Source organism: Bos javanicus, chromosome 4 (genome assembly GCF_032452875.1).
Source record: "Bos javanicus breed banteng chromosome 4, ARS-OSU_banteng_1.0, whole genome shotgun sequence".
NCBI lineage: Eukaryota > Metazoa > Chordata > Mammalia > Artiodactyla > Bovidae > Bos > Bos javanicus.
Window position 1 is genome coordinate 78,154,303 of NC_083871.1, and position 18,321 is coordinate 78,172,623.

At 43.3% G+C, this 18,321-nt stretch overlaps 1 protein-coding gene across 3 annotated transcripts in view; it reads right to left on the reverse strand.

Annotated features, from left to right (window-relative positions):
- Positions 1 to 307: 307 nt before the first annotated feature.
- HECW1 (HECT, C2 and WW domain containing E3 ubiquitin protein ligase 1) overlaps positions 308 to 18,321 on the reverse strand; it is a 481,612-nt gene continuing 463,598 nt past the window's right edge. For all 3 annotated transcript variants that reach the window (XM_061414477.1, XM_061414476.1, XM_061414478.1), the window contains exons 25-28: positions 17,274 to 17,420; positions 15,609 to 15,723; positions 11,119 to 11,317; positions 308 to 4,219 (exon numbers count right to left, since the gene is read on the reverse strand). In XM_061414477.1, the coding sequence (XP_061270461.1) occupies positions 4,108 to 4,219; positions 11,119 to 11,317; positions 15,609 to 15,723; positions 17,274 to 17,420 (573 nt within the window). In that variant the 3' untranslated portion in view covers positions 308 to 4,107. The remainder of the gene's footprint in view (positions 4,220 to 11,118; positions 11,318 to 15,608; positions 15,724 to 17,273; positions 17,421 to 18,321) is intronic.

Below are 18,321 nucleotides of genomic sequence, written 5' to 3' on the forward strand. Positions count from 1 at the left end.
AACAAGTAGGGAATCAATAAGCCAGTGGATGCTTGGTTCGACAGAAAGGTCACTCCTTAATTTCAAACTTCGCGTGCTATTCTAAATGGCATACACCAGGAACTTGTTACAAAACCTGTCCCTTTATTCACGGCTTGTGAGCACATTATTATGCTTTTCTGATAAATAATTTTCCCAGGGGAGTACTTACCACAGCAGCTGTTGTCTTCTGTGTGGTTTTATTGCCTATACTCAACGAGAGCAGAGGCATGGTACAAATTGTTGTGCATGACCCTAGCCTTCTGTCTGCAATAAGGAGCACACACAATGCCATACCAAAGTGTTTATTGACATTCCTTGAAGGTGGTAGGATGGAAGAGAAAGCTCGGCCTGAGTATTACGTGACATTTCTCTTGTCGATGGAAGCAAAAGCAGCCCAAGAACAAGGACTTCTCCTGCTATTGTCTAGAACAAAGACTTGAACAAAATCATTATAGACATTTCTTTAGGTAAATTGGAAGCTGCAGGAAGTAGGCTAATGGAACGATATTTACTCTAAATACTACCTCTAGGCACCTTTTTTTTTTTTTCTACAAGAACAAAGGGACTACATGTCACTAACAGGAAAATAACACGTTCTCTTTTGGACCTTATGATGGTTGGAACATCCATCCCAGACTTTGATGATATAGTATTGCAGTAGTTTTAAGAATGAACACTGAAGTACATAATAGTAATAAGAATCATAAAGCACCACATTGTTATGTAAAGTTCTAACTATTTTCATTTGAAAGTGTTTTACCTTGACTGGGAAAACATTTGTGGCAACTGAGAAATTTTCTGAACCCAAATTTGGGACACGTGGTTTGACACATGGACCGATGGTGCCACAGATCTAACATCAGAACTGTTCTGGAAGGTCCAGCTTGTGGGCTGGTCATACAAATGCACTTACTGTTAAATGACATATGATCATGTGTTAGAAGAGAAAAAGATCGAGATTCTGTATATTTAAAGCCTGCCAACAAATGGTATACCTCTTTTTCTTAATTTTCTCTTTGAATGACAATTGCGATGGTAGTAAAAAATTTTCACAACCACGGTCAACTTATAGACATAGGAATTACAAAGAAACCAGTAGCTTTATAGTACTTCTCTTGACTCTGCAGAGTCCATTTCTATTTTTAGATTATCATTTTCATATAATAGAATAAAATGGAATATACACAAAATTATTATAATACTTCATATTATTTTTGAAGCATTTTTCAAATTGACACATAAGTGTTCTGATATTTACTTTTTTTTGTCCCCCAGTTAAAGGTAATATACTCTTACTAAAAATAGCCTTAAAAGATCTTGTTTTAGGGAAAGCATGGTTTAAAAGTGGTTAATTTTATAATGCGCCTCCATGGAGAAAACAAATACTTTAAAAATAAATTATACATGGTAACAAATGGGTGAGATCTATCTTGCTCATTATGAATTATATGATTTGGGGTGGTTTGCACCTCCATATGGTAAAATTAAGAGCATAATTGAGTCATATCGCTGTTTTGTTATACATGTAATTACATATATATATTACGTTATACATATATTAAGTAACAAAACATAATGTGGAACAAAGAGAAATAAAGATCTTTCCATAACAACTGTCTGTCGTCTTTGTCTTCCTTCCTCAGGGAGTCTGTGCAAGGCTGTAAGGGAAACTGAGACCCTATTAAGCACACTTCACATTTTTCAGGGACTCTGACATCAGTATTTCTTTCTGGAATTTTGTAGTCTTATGAAAAACTGTTCCTGTAATGCTTCTGGGATATATCTGAACCATGGCATTGGTCAGAGCAGTAGGAATAACGAGAAATAGTTGAAAACCACTCATGTCTAAGTTTTCTATCTCTATATATCTTCTAGCATACCTTGTTCCTTCTGTATTGGGGAGAATAGACATCAGTTAATCTATTAACAGCTTAATTAGATACTTGTGTAAATTGTGAAGATTCCTGGGAACAGGCTCCATTTTGGAACAGCTTTCTCTCTTGCCAAAGCCTAACATATGAGTCCTAAAAAAAAGAACTGAATGCTTGAATTAACAAGTATTTACATATATCTAACACCAAGTTCTAAAAGTGAAAGATGCTCCTTTTACTAAAGATGCTATTCCATATAGGATGGTGAAATGATTTGCATTATCCTTATGTCCTGATTTCATAAATAATAGCTCCATTGGAATCCATGACTTTCCAGATGCTGAGACATGTCCTGAATTACACAGATCCCTCAGATTCTGCATTATGGAACTTACACATTCCATCATCCTATGTCAGTAAATATTCTTTGTAGACAACAACAGAAGGCCAGATTTCTGTAACACACATATTCCTTGATGGACCACAGGTACACAGCAGCAAGGGGTGCTGGGCATTCAAATTCCTACTAAAGGAATGTTTCCTTAAGGAGGGCAGGGAACACAATTGATGCATTGTCCGGACACAAACCAACATGAATACAAGACATGGTTCCAGATGAAATTAACTTGCCCACGTTTCTCACGTTTTCCCCTTGTTTAATATATATTGAAAGACAACAATGTAACATTTCAACATTTCTTTTCCCAGTGAAGAAAAACACTTTCATTTACAACATATTTCAGACAACATGGATAACAATATTAGAAAAATAGCAAATGACCATCATGTTTGGGTTTCTTCCAAAAGTAATCAAGAGGTCAGGCTGTCTCTGGAGCCTGCAACTATTACTCTGAAACACTACATTTACTGAGACATCTCTTTACTGAATGCTAAAAGAAACTGGATCCCTATTTGACACAAATTGGTATGCCTTTGGGGAGTTAGGTCTCTGCTCCAAGAGGATTGCTATGGAGGAAGGAGATGTATTATTTTGCCCTTGATCCCTAACAAGCACCAACGCTCTCTGCAGCTTCTGATTTAGTGTGGTCCCTGCGGACAATCAGATGTGAAGGAATTTGAACACCATGGTGAAGAAAAACTGAAAAGTAAACATGAAAAATAAAAATGCTATCAAAGTTGAAATAAAAGTTTGTTTGCCAAACAAGTAATTACTTGGCTTGAATGGAAGTCATGAGATTATCAAGACATTTTTTTTTTCCCTCTGGGAAAGAGACCTGTGATCAAACAAAGCAAAATAAAACAGTACAGAACCCAGGTATTCAGAGCAACTGAATATGTCCTTCTAAACCATCCTGATGTCCTTTCCCCCTTTCTCCTGTTTGCTTCAGCACTTCTATACAACATCAGGGGGTAGAAGCCTCATTGTTTATGCTACATAATGCGATCTCCTTCTTGGACGTGTGCACAAGTTTGTGCTTCTTGGGTGGTGGGTGTTCACAGGGGGTGTGTCCCCACCCCCAGATTTCTCTGAACTCAAGTCGAACCATAATCCCCACAACCACTGGGATGCCCTGCATTGCATCAGCAGGAGGTGTTTTTCTTGCTGTTATTATTGGTTGGAAAGTATGATATTTGCACCATATGTCTAGGCTAGTTCCAGCTGATGGGGCTGATGCCACATACAAATCACGAGTTGAATATATCAAAATTTCGGTTTAGCCACTGCTGTTTTTGGATGGATTGGATGCCCAGGGAAAATTAGAATGGGAAGAAAAGAAAGAGTTGATCAGCTCCTATTCTGAAGTTGGTTGTTAGAAATTATAAAAAAAAAAAAAAAAAAAAAAGGTAGTTCTGCTCAGAAGACATGGGTGTAGAAAAGCTTGGAATACTTAATGCTCAAATTTCCCCTTAAATCATAGAAATGGAAGTAAACATTTATTACCATTTGGTCAAGTGTAGCATAACTTGCATTCATATTTCATTGTTAGTAATGGAGGTATGTGGAGATATACACAGACCTTGAGACAGCTGTTTTTTTAAATATTGCATACAGGCTAGCAGTTCATTGAAAGTAGAGGAGATAAGCCTGAAGGTTAGATCTTAGAAGAAGGCAATTCTTCATGCACAGCTCGTCAATCCTGATTTGGTTTGAAAATGAAAATCACAGAATACCAAAATCAAAGGAGAGTTGATTCAGGGAAAGGGAAAGGATGATGTCACTGGCCAGGAAAATGTCAGGGAAGTTGCCAGTTTCTCACTCAAGTCCAAAGGTGCTGGTTTCTTCTACTGCCGTTAACAGCTTTTCATACAACATGGAGTACGAGGGATAAGGTGGAAGATCCAATCGATTGAAGCACGTGTGTGCCCTGAATGGGGGAGAAAAGGCTGGTCAAGGTGTTTGTTTCAGTGATACAACTGGCTTGGCTAGTTCTGTGATCAGTCTGAATCTGTGAATCAAAAAGCGAATCAAAAGGGAGCGGAACTGTGTTTTAGCACCACCATGCACACGCTGCAAAGAACCACAGCCTTCCAGATGTGAATAGAACAGTTACGGCACTAGAATACCTAGAACTGGGGGAGTCTGTATTTGGAAGCAAACCACACTATACCAGCACTGTACTAGCAAACCAGTGGCATTCTACAATTAAGAGATGAAGCTGGATGTGGTCGGTGAAGGAGGCAGAAAACATAATTAGTATTACAGTCATATTCCCAAGTCTCCCTGCCCAACTCTGAATTCTGGGCTTCTGTAAACCCTGTGTATTGACTTAGAGGTGCCCATGGACACCATGGAGCTCTGAGATCCAATGCTCCATCAAGGCAGGTGTGTCCTGGAGACAGTCTGACTCCTTTACAGTTCACAGTGGGGCTTGCGTAACCTGGAGCAAAGATGCTGCATTTCCAAGAACAACTGCATTTGTGGGATAATCCTTCCTGGGGGCCAGCAGCATCCCAGTGCCACCTGCCCTGGGTTCTGCTTATGTCGTCATGTTCTTCATCCTACAGGCCCATCTCTGTGGGCCAGTGTCTGGCCTAGATGAAGAATGGCTTCCCTTGCCACGTGCCAGTGTGCGGACCAGGACTACACCCTGCTAACCAACTTAATTGGTGGTGGTAGTGGTGCTTTAGTTGCTAAGTCGGATCTGATTCTTGTGACCCATGGACTGTAGCCCTCTGCCCAGGCTCCTCTGTCCATGGGATTTCCCAGGCAAGAATACTGGAGTGGGTAGCCATTCCATTCTCCAGGGGATCTTCCTGACTGAGGGCTCGAACCTGGGTCTCCAACATTGTAGGCAGATTCTTTACCAACTGAGCCACCAGGGAAGCCCAATTAAGAGGGACAGAAAAATGCCAAGTGTACTTTTGGAACTGGCTGAATTCCAAAAGCCAGGGGCAGGATACGGGCAGATAGAATCTTCTTGGGTTTCTTAATCTGGTCATTTTAACTATCACTCATGAGTGGAAATAATACAGGAAAAAAATCATCTGTTTACAAAACAGTTGGGATCAGATTGATTCTATAGAAGTTAATTTCTGGAAATAAACTGAAACTTTAGCAAATGGCACCTCTTCAAGACCTAGTCTGAACAAGAGCTGCTCTTACTGCATTCATCTATAGCCTTGGTTAGCTCTTAAATATTGATACATCTTAGTCAGTAATATAGAATGAATAAACATTATCAAATCATGATTGGATTCTGCATTCCTAAGTCCTCGTTCCCCTCCATGTGGTCTGACAGCACCGAGGACCTGAGTGCATCATTCCCTGGGCACTGGGTCCAGTGCTCTCAGGTGAGGTGGGGCATGGAGACAGCACAGAACCAGACTTTGGAAGGCCTCTATTCTGATTGCAGTCCAGTCATTGACTAGTTTTACAACCTTGGGAAAGTCAATGAGTCTTTGTGGGCCTCAGTTTCCTCACTTGTAAATGGGGTAATAATACATGCTTCATGCACATCAGAGGGTTGATGTGAGAATAGAGAACACACAAGTGCCTTTCGTCAACCATGAATCATAATTTAAGCAGCAGAGTTTCTTAATAATGCAAACACAGTTGCAATCATGATTTTAGGAACTGTGTCCCCCTTGAGAGGACTTCAGACTCTTGGCTTTTTCCACCTGCCTGCTGGCAAATGAACTGGCCTCATCTCGTGTTTGTGCAGCCGACATTTTGGAACTCCACTGGGTCTGATCAGTTGTGCTGGGTCAAACTGCACTCTGTCAGTATTATTCTGGGGTTCCAGCATTTTGAGATCATGCTGGATTTGGATTGCAATCCATCACAGTACTATCTGTGATACTTCTAATCCGTGTCATCTACACAATTCATCTCCCTGTCTCCTCAATGTTTTCCAAGTTTTTGATCAAAATGTGAACCAAGATAGGGCCGAAGTCAGCCTTGCTTCTCTGCAGTAGAGACCACTTTAAGGTTGGTTAAGAGTAAATATTATAACAAAAAGGGGCAGCATCACTACCCACTGTAGCTGGCTGTATAGCCAGTTGTGAGGTCAGTTACTTAAGTTGTGTCTTTTTTTTTTTTTTCCTTTTCTGGCCACACCACCTGGCTTTCGGGACCTTAGTTCCCCAACCAGGGATCGAACTCATGTCCCCTGCAGTGAAAGTATGAAGTCTTAACCACTAGACTGCTAACCACTAACACAGGGAAGTCCTCGTGTCTCCTTTTCATGTCATCTTCTTCCACTTCCCAACTACAGCTTCAGTCACCAGGCAGGTTCTCACTCTATCACTGCTGAATCTACTCTTTTCCAAATTTGTCAATAACCTCTTGATTCCCTCATCCAGAGGTGCATTCTCTATGCGCACCTCCCCAAGCTCATTGAAACATTTGACACTCTTCCTATGAACATCTCTCTCCCTTCACTTCTGGACAATTTCTCAGTGGCTGTCAGTTTCTCACAGGGACTCCCAATGGCTCCTTCATGCCTCCTTTGTAGCCTGTCAGCCTAGAGAGCAGGGCTTCAGGCACCACTGATACTTGGAGCTTGATGACTTCACCAGGAGGGGCTGACCCATGTCTTATAGGTGTTCAGCAGCATCCTTGGCCTCTCCCTGATAGAGGCCAGCAGAACCCCTACCCAACAATCAAAAATGTCTCCAGACATTGCTCTATGTCCCCTGGGGGACAAAATCACCTTCCCTGCCTCCACCCTCACAAACCATCACTATAGCGTAAGCCAATACTAACTGAACCAGGTCTCCACCTGCATCCTGGGCTTGGGCTCAGTTTACCTCTGCAGTGAAACATGTTCATATTAGAATTTTAGTCCAGTTCACCTGCTCCTGACTCATAATTCTGTTTTTCTCATCCATACTTGAAATGTAACCCCCTAAGCTTTCCTCCTCTCCTTTACTCTATTTCCACACTTCCTGTGCTGTGTCTACCCTGACCAGCTCCCAAGTCTTCTTTCCTTCCAAGCTTTTCCTTACCAAGCTTCACAGTGAGGAAACTCTCCCGTCTTTTGGTCTGGCCTACAAGCCCTAGCATTCTCAGCCCTCATGAGTGGAGACAGCCATTGTTTACCTGGCTGCATTCTGGGCTGTTGGATGGATGAATACTTTTTTCCTCCCCAATGCCAATTCTAGATCATTACTTTTCAATTTTTTGATCAAAAATTTCTGCTTCCCTGAATTTCATGCCATTTTTCTTCAAACTACAAGTTTTGTTTGGCGTTTTATTTTAACAAATAGGACGGGGTAGAAAGTAGAGAGTACTACCTATAGATAATAGGGATGAGGTATAGTGGCTCAATGGTAAGGAATCTGCCTGCCAGTGCAGGAGACATGGGCTCCATCCCTGGGTCAGGAAGATCCCCTGCAGAGGGAAATGGCAACCCACTCCAGTATTCTTGCCTGGAAAATCCCATGGACAGAGGAGCCTGGCGGGCTACAGTCCAAGGGTTTGCAAAAGAGTCAGACACGACTTAGTGACTAAACACCAACTGTTTTGAAGAACTAGCATTTCAGATACATACTCAGGAGTATGCCTGCTTAAACTAGGTTGGGGTGTAAAGGGACCCTCTCTCTGTGTTAAACACGTTTGACCACAGTGATCTAGATCTACCTTCCACACCTTCTGACCCCCTGAGGAACACATTGGTTAACATTTCTGGTAATTGGCTTAAATGTTTTCCACTTCAGGTCTTCCCACCATACTGTGTAGCTTCTGAGTTCACATGGCTGACTGTTCAGAGCCCTGGCCTGCCAGCTCCTTGACCTTAGCCCCAGTGACCATCCCACCCCTGCTATGCTCTAGTGATGGTGATTTATGAAGTTTTTTCACCAGGCTCTGTAAAACTATAAACCCTGCCCCCAGAGTCTTTGTTCTAACCCCCCCACACTCTAGAAGGCAAGGACTTGGACTGATGCACGGCTTTGTGTGATGCTATTTGGCTCCCTCACCTAGGAGGCCAGCTGTCTTTCTAGAGGGAAGGTCTGAGGAGAAGGCAGCCTAGACCATCTCTCCTCAGAGTGTGGGCAGTGCATACGAGGCTCACAGTCTCTGCAGAGCTGGATCACCCCATGGGTGCGTGGCTCTCCTGCTTTCCTGGGCTTTTGACACCTGCCACATGGCCTAGCCAGGTCTCTCTGAACTACCATTCTTGGAATTCAGAGGCTATTTCTTTCTCTCCACCCTAGGTGACACTTTCCAGGTGCTTGAATCTTCAGAAGATACAAGGGAGACTAGTTGGGGGTTCATACTCAGAGGGTCATCTTCACTGTCCTCTTGGAGGCCTCTCAGCTCTTCTTGGGGCCCTTCTGGCCCAGGATGAAGTCCCTGCTTCCCCCAGGAACCCTCTCTGGGGCTCGAAGCACAGCAACTTTTCTAGGGATGCCTTAGCCCAGATGTGCAGAGCCTGTTCAGAAGGTCAGTGTTGTTCTTGTTGCACAGTCATGTCTGACTCTTTTGAGACCCCATAGACTGTTGCCTGTCAGACTCCTCTGTCCTTGGGATTTTCCAGGCAAGAGTACTAGAGTGGGATGCCATTTCCTTTTCATAAGCTGATGTTAGTTCTGTGTGGGTTAATAGGATTAATACAAATTTCAAAGCTTCCCAGAGCATATATGTAATTAGTCTCAATTTCTGACCCCAGTGACAAAAGCAACGACTTCTGTTTCCTAAATAATAGCACAGACTTCTCAATGGGGTCTTCTCTCTGTGGCCCACCAAACTTGCTCTCTCAACGATGTCCCCTGCAAATGTCACGTTAGACACCTTGTCCTCCATGCCTGCTTGGCGCTCCTTCCTGAACATAGCTGACCTTCCCACCTCCAGGCCTTGCTCTTGCTGTTTCTCCAGCCTGGAATCCCCTCTGCCCTTCCTTGCCCCTCATGGCTCAGCTGAATGCCAGCTTCTCTGTGACATCTTCTGTCAGTTCAGTCAGGATTAGGCCTCTGTCCTACAACCTCATAGCATCCATGCTTTTACTGTCTCTTCTTTGCTCTCCTCTGATTCCAACTGGGGTTGTAACTACGCACCATCTGGTTCTGTTCCTCCCTGGACTCAGCCCCTCTGGGCAGGTGCATTGTGTAGCTCAGCCACGCCCCCTTATCCCCATCCACATGCACACTGAGGTGCTTACTCTGGGAGTAGGGTATCACCAAATGTGACTCAAACTCACGTCTTTAAAGTAAGAACAAAATGCTTCCAAAGAACCTCAACCTTCAAACCTATCATTAAACCCAACAAATGGAAATCTTGCCTTTTGAGCCTGATTTTCTTGCCAGACTTCATTCAGGAGGTTCAGCTGTCAGCAGAACCATGCAAATGAGCACTGAGGGTCTGCTGATCTAATTGGGTGAAGACAGAGCTGAAAAGCGCCCAAGGCTTCGGGCTGTTATTAACCAGCGGGGCACGTTCTCTGTTTCCTGGGCCTCCTACGCTCACATGAATTATCTCCAGGATGCTATAAAGAGTAGGAAAGCTAGATAAAAATTATAGTTCAATAAATCCTGCCACAAAAGGGATTAGCAAAGCATCTCAGAGGCCATGTAGAAACAGAGCTGAATTAAATATGAATCTTCTCTTACAATTAGAAAACATCACAGTAGAAGAGAGTAATGTGGATCAATCTTTTCTTCTATTTGCTGAGCGGGATTTATGACTTTAGTAGCTACACAGAAGCCTCTCCTTAGTGCTCCTTATTTCACTGAGCAGGAGAATATGCCATCCAAAGCGGCACAGAAAGCACAGAAGAAGTGTTGGGATGAAAACTCAAGGCGCAGGGAAAAGATTCTGTTAAACTGCCTGGAGCTCTAGTACCTCCTTTTCTGCATTATCACACAATAATTTCCTCGATAGCTTACTATATAGAAGCCACTCTAGAGACCCAAGATACATACGGTTTTGTCTGCACATGTTTTAAAACATAGTAGAAAAACACAATATGTACATAATTCCCTGTGTATCAAGTGATACGCCCTAGTGAGACAGGCTGGGACCTGGCACCATTCACTTCAATACTTGCACCTGGACGAACATCTCCTCGAGCAACAGAACACAAAGAAACTAAAAATAACTGCCCATAATGCACAGCCAGGGGTTTAATATGAACAATATGAACAAAAAGATACAAAAGGCCAAAACCCAATTGCCATTTCTGAGGTATTGAGAGCAAAAGTGGGGGACGGCACACAGCACTATCAACGGGGTGGGCAGAGTACCTAAGCCACTGCTCCAGCCTGAGCCACCCGTCAGCTCCCACCCCACACCATTTAAGGGACCAGCTCACTCCCCCTGGTGGAGTGAGCAAAGGGACCTGTTGCTTGTTCTCCCTTAGGCTGCAGTCGGAGGAACCTCTGCCTGAATTTCTCACCTAGTCTCTTTCTACAGATTTCTAGTCTCTTTCTATAATTTCTATAGATTAAAGAGTCCAAGAACCTTGGTCAGTAACAACAGAACAGCAGACTCAGTGCTGGAAGGGCCACTTTGGGCTTCCAGCCTCTGGGCATCCCCCTTCCCCCAAGCAAGACATTCCTCTTTAAATTAAATTGGGCCACATACAACTGACCCACGGACCATGAAACCAATAGCCCCAATACCATCAATCATCAAAAAATGACTAGAAGTATGACCTGAATGCACTTCCCTGAGACTTCTCCCCCACATCTTTCACTGATGACTCAGAACAATATACTGGGCAATAGGAAAGAATTCCATCCCAACGGATGATTGCTCAAGCTCAAATAATATACTGGACTTGGCCTTTTTCAGCAGGTTTCCTGAAGTGGGGTGGGAGCTCCATACCTGGGAAGAGATGTAATTTTCCCCCATTTCTCTATGCAGAAACGCCGAAGCCCGTTGCTTCCTCGCAGGGCTGCAAAGCCTTCGTAGGGCACACTTGATGTTCCTGTGACGAACTGCAATAATCTGAGTCTCTGCTCATTGTTGAAACGCTCCACCGCAGCCCAGAACCAGCGGATCACAAGATGCCCATCATGATAACCTGAGCGGAAGCAGGAGGGAGACAGAGAGGATGCGGAGAGGGGAGGAGAGGTGGGGGGAGATGAAATACATATTAGATGTGCTAAGAACTCAACAGCTACTCTAGATCTGCTCATTTCTCTAGTAGTGGCCTTCAGGTAGGTCTGAAACAATTTGTGTAACTGAGTCAAGTTCAAAAACAAAAGCCAATTGAGAAAAGAGGCATTTTACAAAAAAGGTTTTATGTTCTCAGGGATGTCCTCAGGGATGTCTGCTTTCTATTTAAACAACTGGGCTCCTAGGAGTCACTTTCCTGCCTGAGATAAATGTACACAATGAGTGGTGAGGTCTGGCAGAGATCTTTGGGGTTCATTTCCTCATATTGTCTTTGTTCTGATGTCTTAGCTCTTGGTAACCACGCACTGTGGGAGCATCTAGGACTTAAGAAAGGTGAACGTCAGTCTTGGTGAACGGAAGATGCTGGGCTCTCCCCGCAGCCCGTGGTGCCCTTAGAGCTGCTGTGCTCTGGCCAGCCCTGCCCTGAGAGGAGTTGGGCCCATGGAAGGAGTATGGGGCCTCACAGGACAGTACAGAAACCAGGCTTGGGGCAGTCGCTGAAGGAAAATGATAGACTGCAAGTGCAAGAAGTACTCAAAGATGAAGAAAGAAGGCTGGGCTGGGGCAGAAAGAAGAAAAGCTTCATCAAACGGAAGGTGTAACTCACCTCAGAGGTGTGAGTTAAGCATGTGAAGGCTTGTGTGAGTGGAGGAGGGGCTATAATGATGAGAATGAAGAAAAAATATGCAGGGAACAGCAAGCTGACTAGACCAACAGAGAGCAGTTACTGGTGAGGACTGAAGGGACCTTACTGGGGGCTTAGAGGCCTTGATAGCTAGGCAGATACACTTGATAGATAGTCAGGCAGTGACCTGACACCTTAGGTTGGTGGCTTTCCTTCCAAGCCAGGGAGGGCCTAGCAGTTCCACAGAGGTTTCCTCCTACATGGCTAAGTGTATCGGGGAGAACAGAGGGGCTGAAATGGTGGGCTCCTGGCTCACCCTCTATCGTTTTGATAGGAGTTTCCCTGCAATATTTTATGTGAGGAAAGGGTTTGAGCATAAAAAAATCTTTCAAAGACCTCTTCTCTAAGTGATAAGGAGCTTGCTTGTTTTGTGGGTTGGTAAACGGCCTGATGAAAAGAATGTTTTAGGAAGACTAGTTTGGCAGCGTGAAGGTCAAGAGTTAGACACTGGATTTGGAGAGATGACAGAACTGTTACAACAAATCCGGATGGAGGTGAGGAGGGCTTCAGTTTTACAGGAAGCAGAACACACTTTTCCAGCAGCACATGACCCACCTCAGAGCTGGCCCATGGTCGGCGGTGTTCTCTGGTACACACCTACACTGAGTTACGCCAAAGATGGCCTGGGGGTTACAGTCGCCTGAAGGAAAGTTCAGGTTGGAAACGGAGGGCGGGGGTGGAGGGGAGAAGGCATGGACTAGAACCTACTCTCCACGTGTACTGAAATAAGGCCAAGTTTTTTGTAGTCTTCAAAAGTGATATTATTTTATATTTATATTGTCACTACATACTCATCTCACACGCTAGTAAATTAGTACATTAGTAAAGTAATGCTCAAAATTCTCCAAGCCAGGCTTTAGCAATACGTGAACCATGAACTTCCAGATGTTCAAGCTGGTTTTAGAAAAGGCAGAGGAACCAGAGATCAAATTGCCAACATCCACTGGATCATCAAAAAAGCAAGAGAGTTCCAGAAAAACATCTATTTCTGCTTTATTGACTATGCCAAAGCCTTTGACTGTGTGGGTCACAATAAACTGTGGAAAATTCTTCAAGAGATGGGAAAGACCACCTGACCTGCCTCTTGAGAAATTGGTATGCAGGTCAGGAAGCAACAGTTAGAACTGGACATGGAACAACAGACTGGTTCCAAATAGGAAAAGGAGTACGTCAAGGCTGTATATTGTCACTCTGCTTATTTAACTTATATGCAGAGTACATCATGAGAAATGCTGGGCTGGACGAAGCACAAGCTGGAATCAAGATTGCCTGGAGAAATATCAATAACCTCAGATATGCAGATGATACCACCCTTATGGCAGAAAGTGAAGAGGAACTAAAAAGCCTCTTGATGAAAGTGAAAGAGGAGAGTGAAAAAGTTGGCTTAAAGCTCAACATTCAGAAAACAAAGATCATAGCATCTGGTCCCACCACTTCATGACAAATAGATGGGGAAACAGTGGCTGACTTTATTTTTGGGGCCTCCCAAATCACTGCAGATGGCGATTGCTGCCATGAAATTAAAAGACACTTACTCCTTGGAAGGAAAGTTATGACCAACCTAGATAGCATATTAAAAAGCAGAGACATTACTTTGCCAACAAAGGTCCGTCTAGTCAAGGCTATGGTTTTTCCAGTGGTCATGTATGGATGTGAGAGTTGGACTATAAAGAAAGTTGAGTGTCAAATAATTAATGCTTTTGAAATGCGGTGTTGAAAAGACTCTTGAGAGAGAGTCCCTTGGACTGTAAGGAGATCCAACCAGTCCATCCTAAAGGAGATCAGTCCTGAGTGTTCACTGGAAGGACTGATGTTAAAGCTGAAGCTCCAATACTTTGGCCATCTGATGCGAAGAGCTGACTCATTTGCAAAGACCCTGATGCTGGGAGGGATTGAAGGTGGGAGGAGAAGGGGACGACAGAGGATGAGATGGCTGGATGGCATCACCAACTCGATGGACATGAGTTTGTGTAAACTCCAGGAGTTGGTGATGGACAGGGAGGCCTGGGGTGCTGTGGTCCATGGGATCGCAAAGAGTTGGACACGACTGAGGGACTGGACTGAACTGAACATACAGAATATATATATGAATATTATTCAGCCATAAAAAGGAATGAAACACTGAGTCATACTATAACACAAACAAACCTTACTAAGTGAAAGAAGCCAGACCCCAAAGGCCAAACAGTATATTTCTATTTATATGAAATATCCGGCACGGGTACATCCGCATAGACCGATGGCTGCTGGGGTTGGGGAGTGGGGAGAGGAGTGGGGAGAGCAATGGGGAGCAACTGCTTCACAGGTCCTGGATTTCCCTTGGGGACAAAGAAAATGTTTTGAAACCACTGAGAGGGGATGGTTGTACCACATCTACAATGCACTAAATGCTGCTGCACTGTTCCCTTTAAAATGGTTATTTTTTTTAACTTGTTACTTTATATTGGGGGGTAGCCGATTAACAATATTGTGATAGTTTCAGGTGGATAAGTAAGGGACTCAGCCAAACATATACATGTATACATTCTCCCTCAAACTCCCTTCCCATCCAGGCCGTCCCATAACACTGAGCAGAGTTCCCTGTGCTGTATAGTAGGTCCTTGTTGGTTACCGATTTTAAATATAGCAGAGTGTACATGTTGAATCCAAATTTTCAAACCATCTCTTCTCCCCATTCTTCCCCCCTGACAACCATAAATTCGTTCTCTAAGTCTGTGAGTCTGTTTCTTTTTTGTAAATAAGTTCATTTGTATTTCTTTTTAGATTCTGCATATAAGGGATGTTACGTGATATTTCTCCTTCTCTGTCTGACTTACTTCACTCAGCATGACAATTTCTAGGTCCATCCATGTTGCTGCAAATGGCATTATTTTATTCTTTTTAATGGCTGAGTAATATTCCATTGTCTCTGTGTAACACATCTTCTTTATCCATTTCACTGTTGATGGACATCTAGGTTGCTTCCATGTCTTGGCTATTGTAAGCAGTGCTACAATGAACACTGAGGTGCTTATATCTTTTTGGACCATGTTTTTCTCTGGATATATGCCCAGGAGTAGAATTGTAGGATTATATGGTAACTCTATTTTTAGCTCTTTTAGGGAACCTCCATACTGTTCTCCACAGTGGCTATACCAAGTTGGATTCCCACCAACAGTGTAGGAGGGTTCCCTTGTCTCCATACCTTCTCTAGCATTTATTGTTTGTGGATTTAAAATGGTTATTTTAAACTATATACTCAATATCTTATAATAACCTGTATTGGAGGAGGATAAGAAAAATGAATGTATAATTTATATACATATGATTGTAACACTTTGCTGCATACCTGAAACTAACAGAACATTGCAGATCAACTATATTTCAATAAAAATAAAAAATAAAATGATAAAATGTAACATAGGAAAGAAATGGTTAATTTTGTTATGTCAATTTCAAATCAATAATGTTTTTTAAGAGGTTATAGCTTGTGTCTGTGGGAGCTGAGCCATCACAAGCCCCGCTCGCTCACCTCCCCGGTACTCGGCGTTGTTCCGCCAGTCGGCCAGGTCAATCTCTGCCGTGCCAGCGATCACCAGCTCCAGCTCCCTGGCATCAAACACGGAGACCAGCCTTGAGTCCACCACCTGAAATCCAAATTAAGCTTTAGCCTACAGACCCAATGTTATCGAGAGGTTACATTCATCATTACCACTTCTGTGGGCTAAGCTGGGAAGCTCACCACTGTTCGCAACCTTTCCCCCCTCTCCCAGTGTGTTATCACGTTTAAGTAAATCATGACATTCTGAAGCACAACGCCTTAATGAACTGGGAACTCAAAAAAGGTCCCCTGCTTTTTGTTACCTCTGATATTCCCTCTTGGAATGATGTTATAAACCAGACTGACTTGCCTTTCTGTAGTCACATTTAAGTTTCCCAGTAACACTACATTTTAAAGGCCAATTTGCTTTGGAGTGATTCAGTAGCTATTAGTGCTATCACTTCACTTAAAAGGAATCCTCTCTTCCACATACAAACTAGGACTTATTTCCTGAGAATGGACTTTATATATTAAAACAATTGTTTTTTTCTTCCCTTCTCCCCGTCACTTCTTCCCTCCCTCCTTCAAAGATCTGGGAGGACCTGCTTGATTAGAGGGGTCTGAGCTCTGGCTTTACATCTTGTTGCTAAATGTATGTGGTATCACTGAACACCTGCAGCAGACACCTCCTTTAATCACACTGGTGGACCAGCCAGTCACTCACTCTGATCTCCAGCAGAGCAGCAAAGAATACCTTCAAACACCCAAGCCCTTGTTTCTAAACTGGAAAAATCTAACTATGTCAAGTTTTGGTAAACAGGAAGCCTAGCAGCTGTCGGTGTCCTCTTTTTTAAAAAATTATTATTGATCTCTGATGCTTTTTAAAAAACTTTTTTATTGAATGACAGATTATTTAAATTCTATAGTGTTTTATAGTTTTCAAAAGTTTCACATGCGACTTCATGCAGCTTATTTCATAAGTCACTGCTGATTTAGCACCTCTGCATGGATTATGTTGCACAAAGTGACACCACAGACATATCTCCTTTGATTGTGTTCTGCTTTATTGCACTCTGCAGATACGTCATTTTTCACAAATTGTAGGTTTGCGGGAACCCAAGGTCATGAGATGATGGGTAGTTTTTTTAGATAAGGTATGTACATTGGTTTTTTAGATATAATACTGTGGCACACTTAATAGACTACAATATAGTATGAGCAGAACTTTTACTGCACTGAGAATCTAAACAACTGATGTGACGTGCTTTATTGCACCAATGGCTTTATTGCTGAGGTCTGGAACTAAACCTACAATATGTCAGAGATCTGCCTGTAAGAAAATAAAAAATCTAGCCAGAGTGGATAATTCCCTCCAGTGCCTTCACTTCACTCATCTTTATCTCACTGAATAAAAGGGGATGCAACACACACGCGTCTTGGCAGGATGGGCCATGTGTTTTCACAAATGGCTCAGCAGGGCCACACTGACGTGGGTTTTGTGAGACCACAAGAGCTGGGTTTCCCAGAGAACTCTGACCCCTCTCCCAACACCCTCAGGGGGTCCTCCCTGCATGCTGGTGAGTAGAGCTGAGCCCTCTTCCTGCCTCGTTCTTCCTCTCCCTTCTCCTAACAAGACCCTGCTGGGCCGGGCCTCACCTCGTAGAAGCCCCGCACCAGTGCCTCGGTCTGCTGCACCACGCCACGCTCCACCCGCCACCTCACCATCCTCTCGATGTACTCCTTCTTGTTCTTCTCTGTCACCTGTGTGTTGGCACCTCCAGATTTTAACTCCCTCTCCGTTACCTTGCGGGGAAACAAAGATCATGATGATTGTTGACTTGCTTTACCTTGCAGTGAAACAGATCAGTTTTAAGAGGATGTAAAAAATTCTCTTTACATGAGTTCAGCATCTTTACCTCCTTGGTTCTTTCTCCTTTCCTGGAAGTTACTAGAAAGGCTCTGGTTATTCTAAAGTAGATACATCAGTACCTTAGAAAAGCTACAGTTTTGTTACATAAAGAGGAAGCATGTTTCTTAAACTTAAGAGGCCTAACTGAAATAAAAGAAAAATGCCCCTGGTTACCCCTAAATGGACTAGAATGTCCTTAACTATACCCAAGTCCCAATTACATCACATTCTTAACAAACAAATCTTCCCTATCAACAGCAGATCCTTGGCAAAAAATAAACGGAGCGTGGGAGCGTGTTTCTGCAGTAGGTACAAGAGGGGCTGAAGGATGACACCGCGACCTTGAGAAAGGAGAGAATGATGTTGCCACTTAGCATGGAGGCGCATGTTTGTTAGGACAAGCTAACAAGAAAAGTTATGATCTGTGCTTTGCTGTTTTGAAAGGCAAGAAGGCAGGTAACATATATTAGACACTGTTATCAAAAAGTGTTGGTGTTTGAAGGCGGAAGCATCAGTTATCTTAAATTTGCTTAAGGGGTTCGCCTCACTGGTCAGTGTGATTAATATAAGAAAAATGAGGCATAACCACACCTGTTATTGTTTAGTTGCTAAGTCATGTCCAACTCTTTTGCAACCCCGTGGACTATACCCCTCCAGGCTCCTCTGTCCATGGGATTCTCCAGGCAAGACTACTGGAGTGGGTTGCCATTTCCTTCTCCAGGGGATATTCCTGACCCAAGTATCAAACCTGTGTCTCCTGCATTGACAGGCAAATTCTTTACCACTGAGCCACTA